The sequence below is a fragment of the Durio zibethinus genome, chromosome 27 (genome assembly GCF_047325235.1).
Source record: "Durio zibethinus cultivar Kanyao isolate XHJ-2024 chromosome 27, ASM4732523v1, whole genome shotgun sequence".
NCBI classification, from domain to species: Eukaryota; Viridiplantae; Streptophyta; class Magnoliopsida; order Malvales; family Malvaceae; genus Durio; species Durio zibethinus.
The window spans coordinates 579,769-601,440 of record NC_143188.1 but is presented as its reverse complement, the minus strand read 5'-3'; the positions used below and the strand labels follow the sequence as shown (position 1 = coordinate 601,440).

At 27.7% G+C, this 21,672-nt stretch overlaps 1 protein-coding gene and 2 pseudogenes across 1 annotated transcript; all 3 read left to right on the top strand.

Moving 5' to 3' along the window:
- Nucleotides 1-3,198: 3,198 nt before the first annotated feature.
- On the top strand, nt 3,199-4,265 carry LOC111279896 (1-Cys peroxiredoxin-like; annotated as a pseudogene).
- Nucleotides 4,266-8,389: 4,124 nt separating this feature from the next.
- LOC111279846 (1-Cys peroxiredoxin-like) lies at nt 8,390-9,665 on the top strand. Its single transcript, XM_022866908.2, has 4 exons — nt 8,390-8,549; nt 8,656-8,804; nt 8,983-9,129; nt 9,252-9,665. The coding sequence occupies exons 1-4, from the start codon at nt 8,432-8,434 to the stop codon at nt 9,495-9,497; spliced, it is 660 nt and encodes a 219-aa protein (XP_022722643.1). The 5' UTR covers nt 8,390-8,431; the 3' UTR covers nt 9,498-9,665.
- A 3,953-nt stretch (nt 9,666-13,618) lies between these two features.
- LOC111280018 (1-Cys peroxiredoxin-like) lies at nt 13,619-14,772 on the top strand (annotated as a pseudogene).
- The last annotated feature ends 6,900 nt before the right edge of the window (nt 14,773-21,672 follow it).

Here is a 21,672-nt window from a genome sequence, read left to right as displayed (position 1 = left end):
AGGATCACTACCAGAATAACCATCACCATCATATTCACTGCTCGCATGATAGTGACTATCATCTTAATCATTACCTTCACTATTTTTCTTTTCATCATTTTTAGCATCTTCACCAACATTTCGAGCATCATTTTTAGCTTCATTTGCACTATTATCTTTTACTAAATTAGCAGCAACATCATCAACCTTATTTGCATCATTGTTTTTTTACCAAATTAGAAGTACCATTATCAACCTCATTAGCACTACTATTTTCTACCAAATTAGCTGTACCATTTTTAGCCTCATTTACTCCATTATCCTTTGTCAAATTAGAAGTATTATCTTCAGCTATAAATTCTTGAATAGACCTCTCTATTTTTACCTTTTTTTTATTCTCAAATGGAGTACACAGATAAATAACAAAAAGATGAGGCTTACTTACCACAACATATATTAGAATGGTTTTTTTCTTATGATGACATAAAACAATATGTTCAATATGGATATTTGAACTAATACATTTCAACCTTTCATCAAATGATAGCCCAATAATAAAATATGTCACTAGTTGTCTCGTAACCCAATTTAATAACCAAATCTTTCAATTGAAAAAAAAGGATAACTTATCTAAAGGGTAATCATCCAACCATGCTACATTACCTCTTACCCAAACCTTGTTAAGAATTTGTATAAATGACCTACCATGATAAATCTAAATAGTTTTCCTGGTATTCCATATCTGTAGTAAAATGAAAATTTCATTTTTTAGTGAAATTTTGAATTTCTCATCATGTTAATAACATTTCAAAATTTAAGAAACCCTAAATTGGTTTTGATATGGAGTTAAGTATAAAAAATCCTCAAATATTTTTAATAAAACTTGCTAACCCTAGCAATTTCCCTAAAACCAATTGCATCGAAATGAAAGAAAGAATTGTATGTACCTTATTTGATTATGTAAATCCAACGAAATACCTCCAAATCATGCCCAAATTTCAATCACTACTATTCGATCAATTTAGTGTAAATGCAACCAAAATCTTAATACACTTTCACATCATACTAATCAAATGATTTTGAAGGTTGATTATTGAAAGATGAATTTTGAAAGATGAAGATTAGATTAAATGAAGTTTTGTTCAACTTTTGTTAACTATTCAACTACTTTTGTGATATTCGTGGCTTATGTTATACGAATATCAAATTGGTCATTTTACCTCTAACGTTGTTTAATAAATAATAACGGAATAGTGGCATAGGGTGGTTAGGTGTTACGTTTTAAACCCCAAGGGCATTTTCATACCGCCTTTAACCATAGGGTAAATTTGCATTTGTCAAATTTATTAAGACAAAATATTTTGATGTTAACAAATAAGTTCAGATAATACTTGTTTTACACCAGCATTAAGAAAGTAAAAAATTTGTAAGTTTGCAAAACATATTGTTTGAATGTTAATCAAGTTATAGTATAATGAATTAATTTTAATTTTCTTAATAGTAATAAAATTAAAATATTCATCATGATATTAAATTGAATGCCCTTGTGTGTAATATTTGATTCTTATTTTTAGTTATATTTTTTAGAAGTTTGATAACATTTGATAAAATTTTGATAATCTTTAATACAATTTCGTAACTTTTAATTCTATTTTGGTAACTTATTATATGACTTAGGTACTCATTAAGACAATTTTGGTAATTTTTAATAAAATTTTAGTAAGTTTGATATAATTTGGTAGGTTTTAATATAATTTTGGTAGTTTATGATATAATTTTGATAACCGTTAATAGAATTTTGGCAATCTTGAACATAATTGTAGCAAGTTTTGATATAATTGATAACCTTTTATATAATTTTGATTTTAATAACCATTTATATGTCAGGATGATCGTTGTTAGAAATTTGATAACAATTAATAAAAATTGCTAACGTTTAATACTATTTTTGTAACTTTTGATACAACATGATAACCATTTATATAATTTTCATTTTGATAAATTTTGATATATTGTAATAACATTTATTAGAAGTTTTATAATAATTCGTAAAATTTTAGTAACCATTAATATAATTTTGATAACCTATATTTCTATTTTGATAACTTACGACATAATTTGGCTAACTATTTATATAATTTTGGTAACATTTAATAAACTTTTAGTAAGTTTGATATAATTTTGGTAACCTTTAATACAATTTTGGTAATCTCAGATACAATTATGATAAATTATGATAAATTATGATATAATTTTGATAATTTTTTTGTACAATTTTAATTCTAGCAAGCTTCCATATATTTTGGTAAATTTTGTTAGAAATTTGATTAACTTTGATAAAATTTTGTAATCATCAATAAAATATTGGTAACATTAGGTATTAGTTTGGTAACATGATATAGTTTTGGTAACTATTAATATGTTTTGGTAACTTTTGATAAAACATTGACAATCTACTGATGTAATTTTAGTAACCTTTTATACAATTTTGATTATTTGTTATATACTTTTGGTAATTTTTAATAGCATTTTGGTAACAATTTGTAAAATTTTAGTAACCTTTAATACAATTTTGATGACCTTTATTTCTATTTTGATAATTATGATATAATTTTGGTAACATTTGATAAAATTTTAGTAAGTTTGATATAATTTTGGTAACTTTTAAAGTAATTTTGGTAATCTTAAATACAATTCTAGTAATTTTTTATACATTTTGATAATTTTTGAGAAAATTTTGATAAATTTTGATAAAATTTTATAATCATCAATAAAAAATTGGTAACATTAGGTATTATTTTGGTAATATGATGTAGTTTTAGTAACTATTACTACAATTTTAATAAATTTTGATAAAACATTGATAACCTATAGATAATAATTTTAGTAACCTTTTGTACAATTTTGGTAACTGATGATATATTTTTGGTAATCATTGATACAATTTTGATAATCTTTGATAGCATTTTGGTAATATTGGTTATAGTTTTGAGAACCCTTGATACAATTTTGATAAACTTTGATATAGTTTTTATTTTGATGATGTTCGACATAACTTGGTAACACTATATATATGGTAACAAACAATACGTGGGAGAACCCATGTAGTAACCTTGACCTTATATAAACACTCCTCTCTCCTCCCATTTTCTACATTAAGAAATTGATAAATCCAAGAGTTGCAGTTTTCTTTTTACTATTAATCTGAAAAAAAAAAAAATGCCTGGCATCACCCTTGGAGACACTGTGCCCAACCTTGAAGTTGAAACCACCCATGGAAAATTCAAGCTTCATGACTATTTTAAGAATGGCTGGACAATCATTTTCTCTCATCCTTGTATAGGCTTTTTTTTTTGTTCTTTAATTTTTTTTATAATTATCTTGGAATATAAGATGTTAGTTGTAATTTATTTTATGTTGGGTTGGGTTATGTTTTTGTATGCAGCTGATTTCACACCAGTTTGCACATAGAACTTTGCAAGATGGCGGCTTTCCAACCGGAGTTTGAAAAACGAGGGGCAAAACTTTTGGCTTTCTCTTGTGACAATGTGCAGTCGCATAACGAGTGGATCAAGGATGTTGAAGCCTACACTGTAACTTTTTTATTGCAAATTTTCAATATAACCTTTTTTTAAAATTTCTTTTGAAACTTTTTTACATTTTTTTAAAAGTTTCCTTTGAACTTAAATGAGAGAAGCAAGTATGGCTTTTATGTTCACTTTGACCAATTTCTTTGTTACTTTGTTCATGTCTTAATTGGTTGCATGACAGCCTGGGTGTAAGGTGACATACCCAATTATTGTTGATCCCAAAAAAGAGATCTTCAAACAACTTAACATGGTGGACCCAGATGCCAAAGACTTTTCAGGGAATAAGCTCCCAAATCGAGCTCTTCATATTGTGGGCTCCGATAATAAGGTGATATGTTATTTTATACGTAGATTTAGCATAATTAATACCAATCAAACGAAAGCAATCGAGAAAAAAAAGCACCCATAAGAACCATTGATTTATGCTAACAAAAAAGTTAGATGATGTAGATCAAGTTGAGCTTAGTGTATCCAGCAACCACTGGTCGCAATATGGATGAAGTGTTGAGGGCCCTAGATGCCTTACAAAAGGTATCAAAGTACAAGGTTGCCACACCAGTAAATTGGAAATCAGATGATCCTGTGGTGATTTCTCCTGCTGTAACCAACGAGGAAGTAAAAAAAATGTTCCCTTAAGGTTTTGAGACTAAAAGGCTTCCATCCGGATTGGAATACTTGTGCTTCACTCGTGTTTGATGGTCAAAAGACTTATAATATTTCCTAGTATCCAATAAAAAATATGTAGAATACAAACGTATAATATAGATATAGGACTATATGGTTTCAAACATATTATACTTTTATTGTGAGTTTTACTATATAAGAACTGCTTACAGTTAAATAAAGTTAAATTTTATTTGTGTTCATCGGGAGTTGAACCCGGTCTAATTCTCGAAAGGCAATTATCCTAATTGTTGGACTACAAATGTGACCTATTCTCTAAATAGATCTTTCTTTCTTGGTTAGAAATAAGGAACTTTCAGATGCGGCTCAAACATTATAAATGGTAGGCAATATTCCTTTGTCTATTTTTCATTTAATTTTGTTCAACAATAGAAAATGAAATAATGTACTCTACATAAAAGGTTTGACACTGTCAGGCTTTAATCACGTGTTGAAATACTGGAAATAAAGTTTGGTGGATCCATGTACATATTTAAATTATCACTTATTGGTATTTGGATATGCATATGAAATACTTAAATCTAGAATCTATATAATCTAAGTAATTTAAATGCATTAATTAATAAGTTTGAAAAATCATACCATATTTTAAGAAAGGATAAAGGTTTCTGAGATTTAAAATGTGACACATAACCATCTTGCACCATTATTTCGTTGTCACCTATTGAATGCAATTAGAAAAATAATCACAATAGGTCTCTATTTCTTGTTCCTTCCACAATTAACATATTCTATGTTCATTTCCTCCGTTTTTTTCTCTTTCCACTATCTTACTTTGAAAAATTAAGTGAATATGTCGTTATAGATTCTCTACAATTTACAGCATGTGAAGGATTGAATGGTGTCAAATTATGCTATTGTGGTGTAGAATCACCAATAAAAACTTCTGAAATAAGTGGTAACTGCGAGCAAAAATTTTATGGTTATGGAAAATTTAAGGTAAGATTTCGTTAATTGTTGATATAGTTTTTAGGTTGAAAAAATGTTTAATCTTATAGTTTTTGCATTTACAGGGAGTACAAACATGTGAATTTTTTTAGTGGGTCGATAAGATGCCATGTGAAAATTGTAAGAAAGTGAAACTGAATTAAAACAAATATTGACAAAAATGATAGATGAGATTTCAAGATCAATTTAAGGAAAAAAAATTAGTTGACGCATTGATAATATGCTTAGGAAGAGAGTTGCGTTCACAATGACAACTATTCAAAGTAGAAAAAATGAAGTTGAAATTGAATGAAAAACTTGTTGAAACTCGAAATAAAAAGTAGATAATTAGGAATAAATTAGCTGAATCTCATGCAATATTAGAGTATTATCTTCAGCTACAAATTCTTAAGTAGAGCTCTTTATTTCTACCTCATTTTCATTCCTAGATGGATTACATGGATAAATAACAAAAAGAAGAGGCTCACCTACCACAACATATATTAGAACTGTTTTTTTCTTTTGATGACATAAAACCATATGTTCAATATGGATATCTGAATGAATAAATTTCAACCCTTCATCAAATGATAGCCTAAGAATAGATTAAAATATGTCACTAGTTGTCTTGTACCCTAATTTAGCAACCAAATCTTGCAACTGAAAAAATGAAAACTTATTTAAAAGATAATCATTCAATCATGCTACATCACCTCCTACCCAAACTTTGTTAGGAATATGTATAAATGACTTACCATGATAAATCTCAATAGTTTTCTTGGTATTCCATATCTGTAGTAAAATGAAAATTTTATTTTTTAGTGAAATTTTGATTTTCCCATCCTGTTAATAACATTTGAAAATTTAAAAAATGCTAAATTGGTTTTGATATGGAGTTAGGTATAAAAAATCCTCATATGTTTTTAACAAAACTTGCTAACCCTAACAATTACTGTAGAACCAATTGCGTCGAAATTAAAGAAAAAATTGTATGTACTATATTTGATTGTATAAATCCAACAAAATACCTCCAAATCATGCCCAAATTTCAATCATTATCTTTTGATCAATTTAGTGTAAATGCAACCCAAATCTTGATTTCTATCAGTAGCCCAAGCACATTCACATCATACAAATTGAATGATTTTGAGGGTTAATTATTGAAAGATGATTTTTAAAAGATGAAGATTAGATTAAAGAAGGTTTGTTCAACTTTTTGTTAACTATTCAACTGCTTATGTGGTATTCATGGTTTGTGTTATATGAATATCAATTTGGTCATTTTACTTTTAATGACTTTTAATAGGTGATAACGGAATAATGGCATCAGGTGGTTATGTGCTACATTTTAAACCTCAAGGGCATTTTCACATTACTCTTAACCATAGGGTAAATTTGCATTTGTCAAATTTATTAAGAAAAAATATTTTAATGTTAAGAAATAAATTGAGATAATACTTGTTTTACACCAACATTAAGAAAGTAAAAAATTTGTAAGTTTGCAAAAAATATTGTTTGAGTGTTAATCAAGTTATGATATAATAAATTAATTTTAATATTTAATAGTAATGAAATTAGAGTAATCATCATGATATTAAATTGAATGCCCTTGTGTATAATATTTGATTTTTATTTATGGTTACATTTTTTAGAAGTTTGATAACATTTGATAAAATTTTGATAATCTTTCATACAATTTTCGTAACCTATTTTGGTAACTTATTATATGACTTAGGTACTCATTAAGACATTTTTGGTAATTTTTAATAAAATTTTAATTAGTTTGATATAATTTGGTAGGTTTTAATATAATTTTGGTAGCTTATCATATAATTTTGGTAATAGTTAATAGAATTTTGTTAATCTTGAATATAATTTTAGTAAGTTTTGATATAATTAATAACTTTTTATATAGCTTCGATTTGATAACCTTTTATATATTGGGACGATCTTTGTTAGAAATTTTACAAGAATTAATAAAATTTGCCAACGTTTAATACTATTTTGATAACATTTGATACAATTTGATAACCATTTATTTAATTTCGATTTTGATAAATTTTGATATATTGTAATAACCTTTATTAGAAGTTTTATAATAATTTATAAAATATTAGTAACCTTTAATATAAATTTGATAACCTTTACTTCTATTTTGATAACTTGTGACATAATTTAGGTAACTATTTATATAATTTTGGCAACATTTAATAAAATTTTAGTAAGTTTGATATAATTTTGGTAACTTGTAATACAATTTTGGTAATGTTAGATACAATTTTGATGAGTTTTGATAAAATTTTGATAATTTTTTTATACAATTTTGATTTTGGAAAGCTTTCATATGTTTTAGTAATTTTTGTTAGAAATTTGATTAACTTTGATAAAATTTTGTAACCATTAGTAAAATATTTGAAACATTAAGTATTAGTTTGGTAACATGATATAGTTTTGTTAACTATTAAGATGTTTTGGTAACTTTTGATAAAACATTGACAATCTACTGATGTAATTTTGGTAACCTTTTATACAATTTTGATAACTTATTGTATACTTTTAGTAATCTTTAATAGCATTTTGGTAACAATTCATAAAATTTTAGTAACCTTTAATACAATTTTGATGACCTTTATTTCTATTTTGATAATTATGATATAATTTTAGTAACTATTTAAATACTTTTGGTAACATTTGATAAAATTTTAGTAAGTTTGATATAATTTTGGTAACTTTTAATGCAATTTTGGTAATCTTAGATACAATTTTGGTAATCTTTTATACATTTTGATAATTCTTGTGAAAATTTTGATAAAATCTTGTAACCATCAATAAAATATTGGTAACATTAGGTATTATTTTGGTAATATGATGTAGTTTTAGTAACTATTACTAGAATTTTAGTAACTTTCAATAAAACATTGATAACCTATAGATAGTAATTTTGGTAACTGATGATATATTTTTGGTAATTATTGATATAATTTTGGTAATATTTGATAGCAGTTTGGTAACATTGGGTATAGTTTTGAGAACCCTTAATGCAATTTTGATAAACTTTGATATAGTTCTTATTTTGATGATGTTCGACATAATTTAGTAAACTTATATATATGGTAACCAAAGACACGTGGAAGAACCTGTGCAACAACCTTGACCTTATATAAACACTCCTAGCTCCTCCCACTTTACACTTAGAAACTAAGAAATCCAAGAGTTGTAGTCTTCCTTTTTACTATTAATTTGAAAAAAAAATGCCTGGCATCACCCTTGGCGACACTGTGCCCAACCTTGAAGTTGAAACCACCCATGGAAAATTCAATCTTCATGACTATTTTAACAATGGCTGGACAATCATTTTCTCTCATCCTGGTATAGGTTTTTTTTTTTGTTTTTTTAATTCTTTTTGTAATTATCTTGGAATATAAGATGTTGTAATTTATTTTAATGTTGGGTTGGGTTATGTTTTTGAATGCAGCTGATTTCACACCAGTTTGCACTACGGAACTTGGCAAGATGGCAGCTTTCCAACCAGAGTTTGAAAAACGAGGGGCGAAGCTTTTGGCTTTCTCTTGTGACAATGTGCAGTCGCATAACGAGTGGATCAAAGACATTGAAGGCTACACTGTAACATTTTTATTGCAACATTTCAATATAACTTTTTGTTTAAAGTTTCCTTTAAATCTTTTTTACATTTTTTAAAAGTTTTTTTTGAACTTAAATGAGAGATGCAAGTATACCTTTTGTGTTCACTTTAATTGGTTTCTTTATTACTTTGTTCACGTCTTAACTGGTTGCATGGCAGCCTGGGTGCAAGGTGACATACCCAATCGTTGCTGATCCCAAAAGGGAGATCCTCAAACAACTTAACATGGTGGACCCAGATGCCAAAGACTCTTTAGGGAATGAGCTTCCAAATCGAGCTCTTCATATTGTGGGCTCCGATAACAAGGTGATGTGTTGTTTTATACCTAGCTTTAGCGTAATTAACACAAGTCAAAAGAAAGCCATCGAGAATAAAAAGAACCTATAAGAACCATGGATTTTTGCTAACAAAAAACTTGGATGTTACAGATCAAGCTGAGCTTAGTGTATCCAGCAACCACTGGTCGCAATATGGATGAAGTGTTAAGGGCCCTGGATGCGCTACAGAAGGTATCAAAGTACAAGGTTGCCACACCAGTAAACTGGAAACCAGATGATCCTGTGGTGATTTCTCCTGCTGTAACCAACGAGGAAGCTAAAGAAATGTTCCCTCAAGGTTTTGAGACTAAAAAGCTTCCATCCGGGTTGGAATACCTGCGTTTCACTCGTGTTTGATGGTCAAAATACCTATAATATTTCTTAGTATCCAATAAAAAATATGTTGAAGGCAAACATATAGTTCATGTATAAGACTATATGATTTTGAACATATTATACTTTTCTTGTAAGTTTTACTATGTAAGAATTGCTTACAATTAAATAAAGTTAAATTTTATTTGCGTTTGCCGGAAGTTGAACCTAGATCTATTACTTAGAAGGCAATTATCCTAATCGTTGGACTACAAATGCGACCTATTCTCTAAATATATCTTTTTTTTTGGTTGGAAATAGGAAACTTTTAGGTGCGACTCAAACATTGTAGATGGCAAGCAATATCCTTTGTCTATTTTTCATTCAATTTGGTTTAACAACAGAAAATGATATAATGTACTCTACACAAAAGGATTAACAATGTTAGGCTTTAATCATATGCTAAAATACTGGAAATAAAGTTTGGTGGATCCAAGTACACATTTAAATGAACACTTATTTGTCTTTGGATAGACATTTGAAATATTTAAGTCTAGAATCTACATAATCTAAGTAATTTAAATGCATTAATTAATAAGTTTGAAAAATCATACCATACTTTAAGAAATGGTACAGGGTCTTTAAGGTTTAAATCATGAAACATAACCATCTTGCTCCATTATTTTGTTATCACCTATTGATTGTAGTTAGAAAAATAGTCACATCAAGTCTCTATTTCTTGTTCTTTCGACAATTAATGTCTGCTATGTTCGTTTCTTCTATTTTTTTCTCTTCCCACTCTATTACTTTGAAAAATTAAATGAATCCATCTATATAGATTCTTTACAATTTGTAGAAAGTGAAGGATTAGATGGCACCAAATTATGCTATTGAGGTGTGTAATCACTAATAAGAACTTTTGGAATAAGTGGTAACAGTGGGAAAAATTTTATGGTTGTGAAAATTTTAAGGTAAGATTTCTTTAATTATTGATCTAGCTTTAGGTAGAAAAAATGTTTAATATTATGGTTTTTACATTTACAGGTAGTATGAAAATATGAATTTTTTAGTGGGTTGATGAGATGCCATGTGAAAATTGTAGGAAAGTGATATTGAAAATTAAAGAAATAATGACAAAAATGATAGATGAGATTTCGAAATCAAATTCATGAAAACAAGAATTAGTTGAAGCATTAATAATATGCTTAATAAGAGAGTTACGTTCGTAATGACAACTATTCGAAGCAGAAAAGATGAAGTTGAAATTGAATGAAAAACTTGTTGAAACTCGAAATAAGAAGTAGAAAATTAGGAATAAACTAGCTAAATCTCATGCAATAGAATTACAATTAGAGTATTATCTTTAGATACAAAGTCTTGAGTGGACCTCCTTATTTCTACCTCATTTTCATTCCCAAATGGAGTATTTAGATAGACAACAAAAAGATGAGGCTCACCGGCCATAATATATATTGGAATGGCTTTGTTCTTTTGATGACATAGAACCATATGTTCAATATGGATATCTAAATGAATAAATTTCAACGTTTCATCAAATGATAGCCCAAGAATACAATAAAATATGTTACTAGTTGTCTTGTACCATAATTCAATAACTGAATCTTACAACTAAAAAAATTACATCTTATCTAAAAGGTAATCATCAATCCATGCTACATCACTTCATACCGAAACTTTGTTAAGAATATGTATAAACGACCCACCATGATAAATCCCAATAGTTTTCCTGGTATTCCACATTTGTATTAAAATGAAAATTTTATTTTTTAGTGAAATTTTGATTTTCTTATCATGTTAATAACATTTCAAAATTTGAAAAACCCTAAATTGGTTTTGATATGGAGTTAGGTATAAAAAATCCCCAAATGTTTTTAATAAAACTTGCTAACCCTAACAATTACCTTAGAACCAATTGCATCGAAATTAAAGAAAGAATTGCATGTACCTTATTTGATTGTGTAAATCTAACAAAATACCTCCAAATTGTGCCCAAATTTCAATCATTACCTTTTGATCGATTTAGTGTAAATGCAACCAAAATCTTGATTTCAATCACCAGCCCAAACACTTTCACATTATACTAATCAAATGATTTTGAAGGTTGATTGTTGAAAGATGAGTTTTAAAAGATGAAGATTAGATTAAAGAAAGTTTTGTTCAAGTTTTTGTTAATTATTCAACTACTTCTGTGATATTCATGGCTTGTGTTATACGAATATCAATTTGATCATTTTACTTCTAACGACATTTAATAGTTGATAACTGAATAGTTGCATAGGGTAGTTATGTCTTATGTTTTAAACCTAAAGGGCATTTTCATACTGCCCTTAACCACATGGTAAATTTGTGTTTGTCAAATTTAATAAGAAAAAATATTTTAATGTTAAGAAATAAATTGAGACAATACTTGTCTTACACCAACATTAAGAAAGTAAAAAATTTGTAAGTTTGCAAAAAATATTGTTTAAGTGTTAATCAAGTTATAATATAATGAATTAATTTTAATATGTTTTAATAGTAATGAAATTAGAATAATTATCATGATATTAAACTAAAAGCTCTTGAGTATAATATTTGATTTTTATTTTTGGTTACATTTTTTACAAGTTTGATAACATTTGATAAAATTTTAATAATCTTTAATACAATTTTCGTAACCTTTAATTCTATTTTGGTAACTTATTATATGACTTAGGTACTGATTAAGACAATTTTGATAATTTTTAATAAAATTTTAGTAAGTTTGATATAATTTGGTAGGTTTTAATATAATTTTGGTAGCTTATTATATAATTTTGATAACCATTAGTAGAATTTTGGTAATCTTTAATATAATTGTACTAAGTTTTGATATAATTGATAACCTTTTATATAATTTTGATTTTGATAACCTTTTATATATTAGGATGATCTTTATTAGAAATTTAATAACAATTAATAAAATTTGCTAACATTTAATCCTATTTGGTAACTTTTGATGCAACTTGACAACCATTTATATAATTTTGATTTTGATAAATTTTGATATATTGTAATAAACTTTATTAGAAGTTTTATAACAATTTGTAAAATTTTAGTAACCTTTAATATAATTTTGATAACCTTTGTTTCTATTTTGATAAGTTATGACATAATTTGGGTAACTATTTATATAATTTTGGCAACATTTAATAAACTTTTAGTAAGTTTGATATAATTTTGATAACTTTTAATACAATTTTGGTAGCCTTAGATACAATTTTGATAAGTTTTGATATAATTTTGATAATTTTTTATACAATTTTGATTCTAGTAAGTTTCCATATATTTTGCTCATTTTTGTTATAAATTTGATTAACTTCGATATAATTTTGTAACCATCAATAAAATATTGGTAACATTAGGTATTAGTTTGGTAACATGATGTAATTTTGTTAACTATTAATATGTTTTGGTAACATTTGATAAAACATTGACAATTTACTGATGTAATTTTGGTAACCTTTTATGCAATTTTGATAACTTATTATATATTTTTGGTAATCTTTAATAGCATTTTGGTAACAATTCATAAAATTTTAGTAACCTTTAATACAATTTTGATGACCTTTATTTCTATTTTGATAATTATGATATAATTTTAGTAACTATTTATATAATTTTGGTAACATTTGATAAAATTTTAGTAAGTTTGATATAATTTTGGTAACTTTTAATACAATTTTGGTAATCTTAGATACAATTATGGTAATCTTTTATACATTTTGATAATTTTTGTGAAAATTTTGATAAAATTTTGTAACTATCAATAAAATATTGGTAACATTAGGTATTATTTTGGTAATATGATGTAGTTTTAGTAACTATTACTACAATTTTAATAACTTTCGATAAAACATTGATAACCTATAGATAATAATTTTGGTAACCTTTTTACAATTTTGGTAGTTGATGATATATTTTTAGTAATCATTGATACAATTTTAGTAATCTTTGATAGCATTTTGGTAACATTGAGTATAGTTTTGAGAACCCTTGATAGAATTTTGATAAACTTTGATATAATGTTTATTTTGATGATGTTTGATATAATTTGGTAACCTTATATATATGGTAACCAAAGACATGTGGGAGAACCTATGCAACAACCTTGACCTTATATAAACACTCTTTTCTCCTACCATTTTCTACACCCGAAAATTAAAAAATCCAAGAGTTGTAGTTTTCCATTTTACTGTTAATCTAAAAAAAAAAAAATGCCTGGCATCACCCTTGGAGACACTATGCCCAACCTTGAAGTTGAAACCACCCATGAAAAATTCAAGCTTCATGACTATTTTAAGAATGTTGGACAATCATTTTCTCTCATCTTGGTATAGGTTTTTTTTTGGTTCTTTAATTCTTTTTGAAATTATCCTAGAATATAAGATGTTAGTTGTAATTTATTTTATGTTGGGTTGGGTTATGTTTTTACATGCAGCTGATTTCACACCAATTTGCACTACGAAACCTGGTAAGATGATGGCTTTTCAGTTAGAGTTTGAAAAATGAAGGGCAAAGCTTTTAGCTTTCTCTTGTGACAATGTATAGTCGCATAATGAGTGGATCAAGGACATTGAAGTCTACACTATAATATTTTTATTGCAAATTTTCAATATAACTTTCTTTTTAAGTTTCCTTTAAAACTTGTTTACATTTTTTTAAAGTTTCCTTTGAACTTAAATGAGAGAAGCAAGTATGGCTTTTATGTTCACTTTGACTAGTTTCATTATTACTTTGTTCATGTCTTAATGGGTTGCATGGTAGCCCGGGTGCAAGGTGACATACCCAATCGTTGTCGATCCTAAAAGAGAGATCCTTAAGCAACTTAACATGGTGGACCCAGATGCCAAAGACTATTTAAGGAACGAGCTTCCAAATCGAGCTTTTCATATCGTAGGCTCTAATAACAAGGTGATGTGTTGTTTTATACGTAGCTTTAGCACAATTAATGCAAATCAAAAGAAAGCCATCAAGAAAAAAAAACCCCATAAGAACTATTGATTTATGCTAACAAAAAACATGGATAATGTAGATTAAGTTGAGCTTAGTATACCCGACAACCAGTGGTTGTAATATGGATGAAGTGTTAAGGGCCTTGGATGCCCTGTAGAAGGTATCAAAGTACAAGGTTACCATACCAGTAAATTGGAAACCAGATGATCCTATGATGATTTCTCCTGTTGTAACCAACGAGGAAGCCAAAAAAATGTTCCTTCAAGGTTTTGAGACTAAAAAGCTTCCATCTGGGTTAGAGTTTTTGCGCTTCACTCGTGTTTGATGGCAGAAAGACTTAAAGTATTTCTTAGTATCAAATAAAAAATATGTAAAAAGCAAACATATATTACATATATAGGGCTATATGTTTTGAACGTATTATACTTTTCTTGTAAGTTTTATTATGTAAGAACTGCTTACAGTTAAATAAAGTTGAATTTTATTTACGTTTGCCAGGATTCAAACCCAGATCTATTGCTCGGATGGCAATTATCCTAACCGTTAGACTACAAATGTGACCTATTCTTTAAATAGATCTTTCTTTTTTGGTTGGAAATAGGAAACTCTTAGATGCAGCTTAAACATTATAGATGGCAGGTAATATTTCTTTGTCTATTTTTCATTCAATTTTGTTTAACAATAGAAAATGAAATTATGTACTCTACATAAAAATATTGACATTATCAATCTTTAATCATGTGCTAAAATACTAGAAATAAAGTTTGTTGGATCCAGGTACAAATTTAAATTAACACTTATTAGTTTCTGGATAGACATCTAAAATATTTAGGTCTAGAATCTAGATAATCTAAGTAATTTAAACACATTAATTAATAAATTTGAAAAATCATACCGTACTTTAAAGAAGGGTAAAGTGTCTATAAGGTTTAAAATGTGACACATAAGTATCTTGTGCTATTATTTCAGTATCACCTATTGAACGTAGTTAGAATAATAGTCACAGCAAGTCTTTATTTCTTGTTCATTCCGTAATTAACGTCTTCTATGTTCATTTCCTTCATTTGTTTCTCTTCCCATTATATTACTTTGAAAAATTAAGTGAATCTGTCCATATAAATTCTCTATAATTTGCAAAAGGTGAAGGATTAAGTGGTGCTAAATTATGCTATTTTAGTGTAGAATCACCAATAAGAACTTCTGAAATAAGTGGTAACTATGGGAAAAAATTTTATGGTTGAGAAAATTTTAAGGTAAGGTTTTGTTAATTGTCGATATAGCTTTTTGGTGAAAAAAATGTTTAATCTTATAGTTTTTGCATTTACAGAGAGTACAAAAATGTGAATTTTTTTAGTGGGTTGATGAAATGCCATGTGAAAATTGTAGGAAAGTGAAACTAAAATTAAAAGAAATAATGACGAAAATGATAGATGAGATTTCAAGATCAAATTCAAGGAAACAAGAATTAGTTGAAGCATTGATAATATGCTCAGCAAGAAGTTGCATTCGTAATGACAACTATTAGAAGCAGAAAAAAAGAATCTGAAATTGAGTAAAGTACTTATTGAAAGGTGAAATAAGCAGTATAAAATTAAGAATAAACTAGCTGAATCTCATGTCATAGAGTTACAATTAGAGCATTAGCAGGTTAAGATGGACACAAAAAAGGTAGTTGCTTTAGTTTATGGTAGTGTTATGGTGTTGTTGATTTTGATTTTGTGTGATCATTTAGATTAAAGAAGCTTAAGTTTTGGTTTTCTTGAATTGATGAATTGATGTTAATAATTTATTCTATGTTTGTTGTGGGTAGGATGCAGGGTATGGTTTAGTTGTATACAAGATTGTAATGGTTATTAAGGTGTAGTATGTGGTACTAACTAGTGTTCGATGAAATGTCTATGTGAACTTGTTATTTAACTATTAAATGAATGTTTGCCTTTTATGAAACGAGTTGCGAAATAGAATTTCTTACTAAATTTCTTATCCTACAAATTGGCATTATATTACTTTAATCCAAGTTGGATAATTTTTAAAGGTGCTAGAGAACATAATTATAAGAACTACTACAGCTAGAGAACAAAATTATAGGAACTAACACATTTATTTATAGAAGTATAATTTAAAATATAGCCTTAAAAGTTAGCATTCCTATTAAACTAAATATGGCCATTTTATTGAAGAAAATAAGGCCATCAACTATGTCATCACTATTGAACAAAAAATGCCACTAGCTTATAAGACCATCACAAAATGCACAAACAGTACTTAGCCAAATAGAAAATGAAAGGCTTATACATTAAATAAAAGGCCTATACATCACATCGATTTCTAGGAAAGACAAGTCAAATAGCATATATGATCATTTTCTAGATTTCAGCCAAACACTTTAACTACTAGTTGCTTGATAGTAAGTTGCTCGATTGTTGGTTGTTTGGCTATTAAAATTGTGATTGTTAGATGCTTGAGAATTAAAACTTGACCACCAATACAGATTAAGGTACTACTCTTACCCCTTCCTTTGATTGGAGCAACTTTGGCCTTAGCATCACGTTTTCTTTTGTTAACATTTCTAGCATCTTTTTGTCCAATATTTCTTGCAAATTCACAACCAATACCAGATGCTCTATCTCTACTACCAATACCAAATGTTCTTTCTCTTCTAGTAAGACATTCTCTTGAATTTGTGCCAAAATCTTGAATTGAACCAATAGCTCTTCTTTTTAAACTTCTGCCAGCACCCCTTCCTCTTACAATACATGAATGTAACTTAATTACAACAGCAGCAATAGTGATAAGTTTTCATCTGGTTTTGCTTCTAGTTGTATCGGTATTTGTTCTTTAAGAAGATGCACTGTTTATCCTTTGAGAAACTTGTTAAATACACCTCATTCATGTTAAATTTAATATAAAGATCAATTTAATTTAAAAAAGCTAATTACATAAGGATTGGAAACTGAAGAGGAATTTTGTTTAATCTCTTCAACTTCATCCTTTTTTGCCATGAAGTCTTTACTACCACTAATGGTTTGCAACATTGATTAGGGAAATCTTGTAAGCACATAGGCTGTCAAATAAAAATAGAGACAATAAAGTCTGAGTGTCGATCTTTCGAGGGTTGGCTAAAAAAAATACCTAGCCTAAGTATCGACGATCCTCATTCCCTGTCTAAAGTTGTTTGGTCAATCATTATCTATGAAAAAGAAAGAAGTAAACAAAATATAGTCATACAAGATTACTGATGCAAAATCAAATAAAAAAACAAGTCTTAAAAGAAAATATGAATTAAAACTAAGAAATAAAATGCAAAAACATGTAATGGAATACAAAATTAAAAATCAAATGTGAAGCATAATGGTATGTTCACATGAAAAGAGTACTTAAAATTTTAAAACCAAAATTCTATAAAAATAGTACCTAAATTTCTAAAAAAAAAAAATGAAAATCTAGGAATTGAAATCTAATGTATTTTACAAACTAATACCTATAATAAAAATTGGATTGGTTGTCTATTGATAAAACATTAAAATTAAACAACTTCTATATGAAAAACTAATTGCTAACTTATATGGAAAAGTTCATTGAAAGAAATATTCACATGCAAGAATGTGACAACACAATGAATTAATCTTTATATGAGCGAGCTTACTATCAAAACCAACTCAATCTAAATTCATCAAATGTATATATGATCTTAACTTTACTTGTACTTTATATGAAAAAAAAGGCCTATTCAATGCAGTAAAATGTATTAACTAGCTCCAATAAATAGTAGAAAAAAATTGATTTCAAAATAGAACAAAGGAGGTAATTTAGTTTAATGCATACAATGAATGCATGTAATAGTGATTGAAAATGCAACATGCATATTTGGTACATGAAATCCCTATGCTAGTAAAGAAACCTATTTCTAATGAAGATTAGAAGATCAAGGAAATGAAGAGAAATAAAACCAAAATGTATAAACATAAGAAACTTTAACCTGAACTCCACCAATCACTGTTTTACCATGCATTGCTTTGCATGAAGTTTTTTTAAACACAAAACTTTAGCAAATCATCATGAAAAGTAATAAGAACTCTTCAACAACATTATTAATATCAATACAAACAAATCTCTCATGAGAATCCACAAAAAAAGAGCCAAAATCACATGCAAAATCAAATTAGCAAAATGAATACAAAACAAGTTATTGACATGCTCCAATAGAAAGTTTTTTTAGCTCCAAGGAGCATCTAAATAAGTAAAACCTAAAAAAAGCAATCAAGAATCATTAACTAAATCATAAAGCTATAAATCTAAAGAGGAAAAAAGGCGAACAGGTCTCCTTGAAGAAAGTAAATCCTTACTAGTGGTGATCACGCTTGAAACCAGCTGCTGTTACAATTGAACCTGTCAACTTTTAACCTAAAATTGTATGCTACAAGTTTCACTCTAAAATCTATAAATGTTGATGATCTGTAGCTTAGCAACCTGTAAAAATGAAATCTAATAAAAGTTGCTATAGATTTAATGTAAAAATTTATTGCATATCTACCTAATCAATTTCACAAACAAATAGAAACATAAATAGAGTTAATCTGCTTGGAAATAAAAGCTGTTTGAATTATCAAATTTCATTGCAATATTTGAAGAGATATGAAGAAAATACACAAAAACATGTTATTGACAGCAAGTTTCACTTAAAAAAACTCGAGAGTAAGTGTTTGGGAGCTAGGATAGTGTAAAAAAATTACAAAAGGAAGATACAAAAAAATAGAATTGAAAATTTTTTACTACTAACTCCCCTCTAAGACCAGCCCTCTCCTCTATTTATAGCTAGAGAGGAGGGACTTTAGGTGTTAAAAATTTGGATGGTGCACGTTTATAGCTTAGCCACTTGACTTTTTTTTTTGCAAGGGTATTAGCACTAATGCGCACACCTAGGTTGATCTTGTGTTGCACGGCTAGGTTGATTTCCTTCCTAGTGCTTGACTCTTTAGCTGAATGTGGACTCCTTTCTAAGCACTTCATCAACCAATCACATGTTTTCTTTGTGCCAAATCTGTTCATTTATTATTATTTATTATATATTTTTGTTTTCTTTAAAAATTTCCACACTTAGTGAATGTTTCTATCACAAGTCTTACTAAAAAAAATCTAAGAGAATAAAACTAAAAAAATTCAAGCAAGAAAAGTTTTAAAAAAACTTCCTAAATATCATTGTGACCAAATGACACTAATGAAGGCCATTAGCCCTAAAATCATTCATTTTATGTTTAAAATTCTTTTTCTTCTTCACTTGTGCCTACACATAAGATAATTGTGATTTTAGAAGTATTTTTGCTAAGAGATGCTAAAGAATAAGCTAAAATAATAGTCAAATTGTACTAAAATTAAGCATTAAAAAGCTAAAATTTTTAATGCAATCAAACCCCTAAACTTGAACTTTTGCTTGTCCTCAAGCAAAACATGATTTGGCAAAAATCAAATTATACTTCTAATACTTCATTCAACAATATAGCCTCATGAATTGATCGGTAAATATAACTAAAGTAAAATCATAAATGAGTGCTATTGTACAAAAATCTATCTACGTTGAAATCATTCCTAACTAAGGTTCCACTAGCAAGCAACATTTTTTCACATATTCTTGAATGAAATCTAGTAATATTATGCAACTTATGAGACATCAATAACAATGATCAATAAAGCATGTTTATGTTCCATAAGTTTGCTTATCATATCTCTTTTCTCTAATGTAGATGAACACACGACCAGAGATCATTTAGGACTTTAGTAAGCTTATAATGTAAGGCTACGGTTAATGATAAAAGTCATTTAGGCTCAAGTACCCTAATAATGTATCATATATCTAGGACCATTTATCATTAAGCTCTCAAGGTAGGAAGGTAAGCTTGATTAAAAAATCAACCTCTAAATTTTGATTGTATCCATATTTTTTTTTTTGTTTTTTCACCACTTAATTGTTTTTGTTGTTCTTATGGTTTTTTTGTTTTTGTTTTTGTTTTTCACAACTTTTTTTTTTCTTTTGGAAGCTAGCCTTTTTTTTTTCAATTAACTAATTTTTTTAAAATTTTTAATTCTTTTCGAAAGCTCTACCATTCCTCTCTAATAATGCATAGCTCACAAATGATGCATGAATGTCTTAATGCATATATGGCAAAGGACCAAAAAAATAAGAAATATACAAAATAAGGCCATAAGCTTGTAATATGTGACTTTAAAACAAAGAAAAGGCATCATAAGACTCAAATTGGGTGATTATTTATATATTATATCAAGGATGGCTCAAAAGGGCCAATCGATCCAAAGATGTTCTATATCATTTCTCTAATCATATGTCCTCTAAGATTTTACCTTAAAAGATGATCAAAATAAATTTAGAATCATGACGTATAATTTTAAAAACCAATGCAAATATAATCTCATGCTTACATAATTAATACTAGATAAAAAATGCATTTCAATGTTCAAAGCATTACTCACAAATAAATACCATATTCAAGAATTCTTTAAGTCTAAGCACCATCTCATATTTTATACACATTCAATCTTTACCTAAAACTATATTCATTATCAATCATTAACTCTCATTGGCTTCATGAAAAACTAATCAAAGAAAGTATAATGATGATTCAAGCTACTACATGTTAAGCTTAATTTCAAAACAAAAATCAAGAAAAATTCAAAAAATTTTGTAAAAAATTAAAAAAAAATTTCCCTAATACCCCCAAACTTAAAAAACACATTATCTTTAATGTGTAAGTATCAAGTAATAAAGCACAAAAGATAATGACTAGAAAACTCTCTTATCAACATGGAGGCATGGTGGCCAAATCTCTTATGTAGCATTGGCCAAACTAGTGTTTGCACTTTAAGCTTTTATTCAACCTACAACCAAAGAAAACAACTATACAATTATGTACAAAAATTAAATGAACACAAAAATAACTATGTACAAACTACAAAACTCAATTATGTATAAGAAAACAACATGCAAACACATATATACACAAGCATGCATAAAAAAAGGTAACATGAAAGATAAAACTTGAGTTGCCTCCCAAAAAATGCTTTTTTTAAAGTTAAAAGCTTAGACTATAATCTCAAGAGAATCAATCTCGAAAATAAATAACTTTTATCACTCCCCCAATTTCTCCTCCATAATAGTGCTTCAATCTATGCCCATCTACTTTAAAATGAACCTTTTTCTCTTCATCCATAA

Excerpts from the sequence above, each read along its gene's own strand:
- LOC111279846 (XM_022866908.2), top strand. The coding sequence starts at position 8,432 with ATGCCTGGCATCACCCTTGGCGACACTGTGCCCAACCTTGAAGTTGAA. Across the intron at positions 8,550-8,655 it reads AATCATTTTCTCTCATCCTG|CTGATTTCACACCAGTTTGC; the intron begins GTATAGGTTTTT and ends TTTTGAATGCAG. Across the intron at positions 8,805-8,982 it reads AAGACATTGAAGGCTACACT|CCTGGGTGCAAGGTGACATA; the intron begins GTAACATTTTTA and ends GTTGCATGGCAG.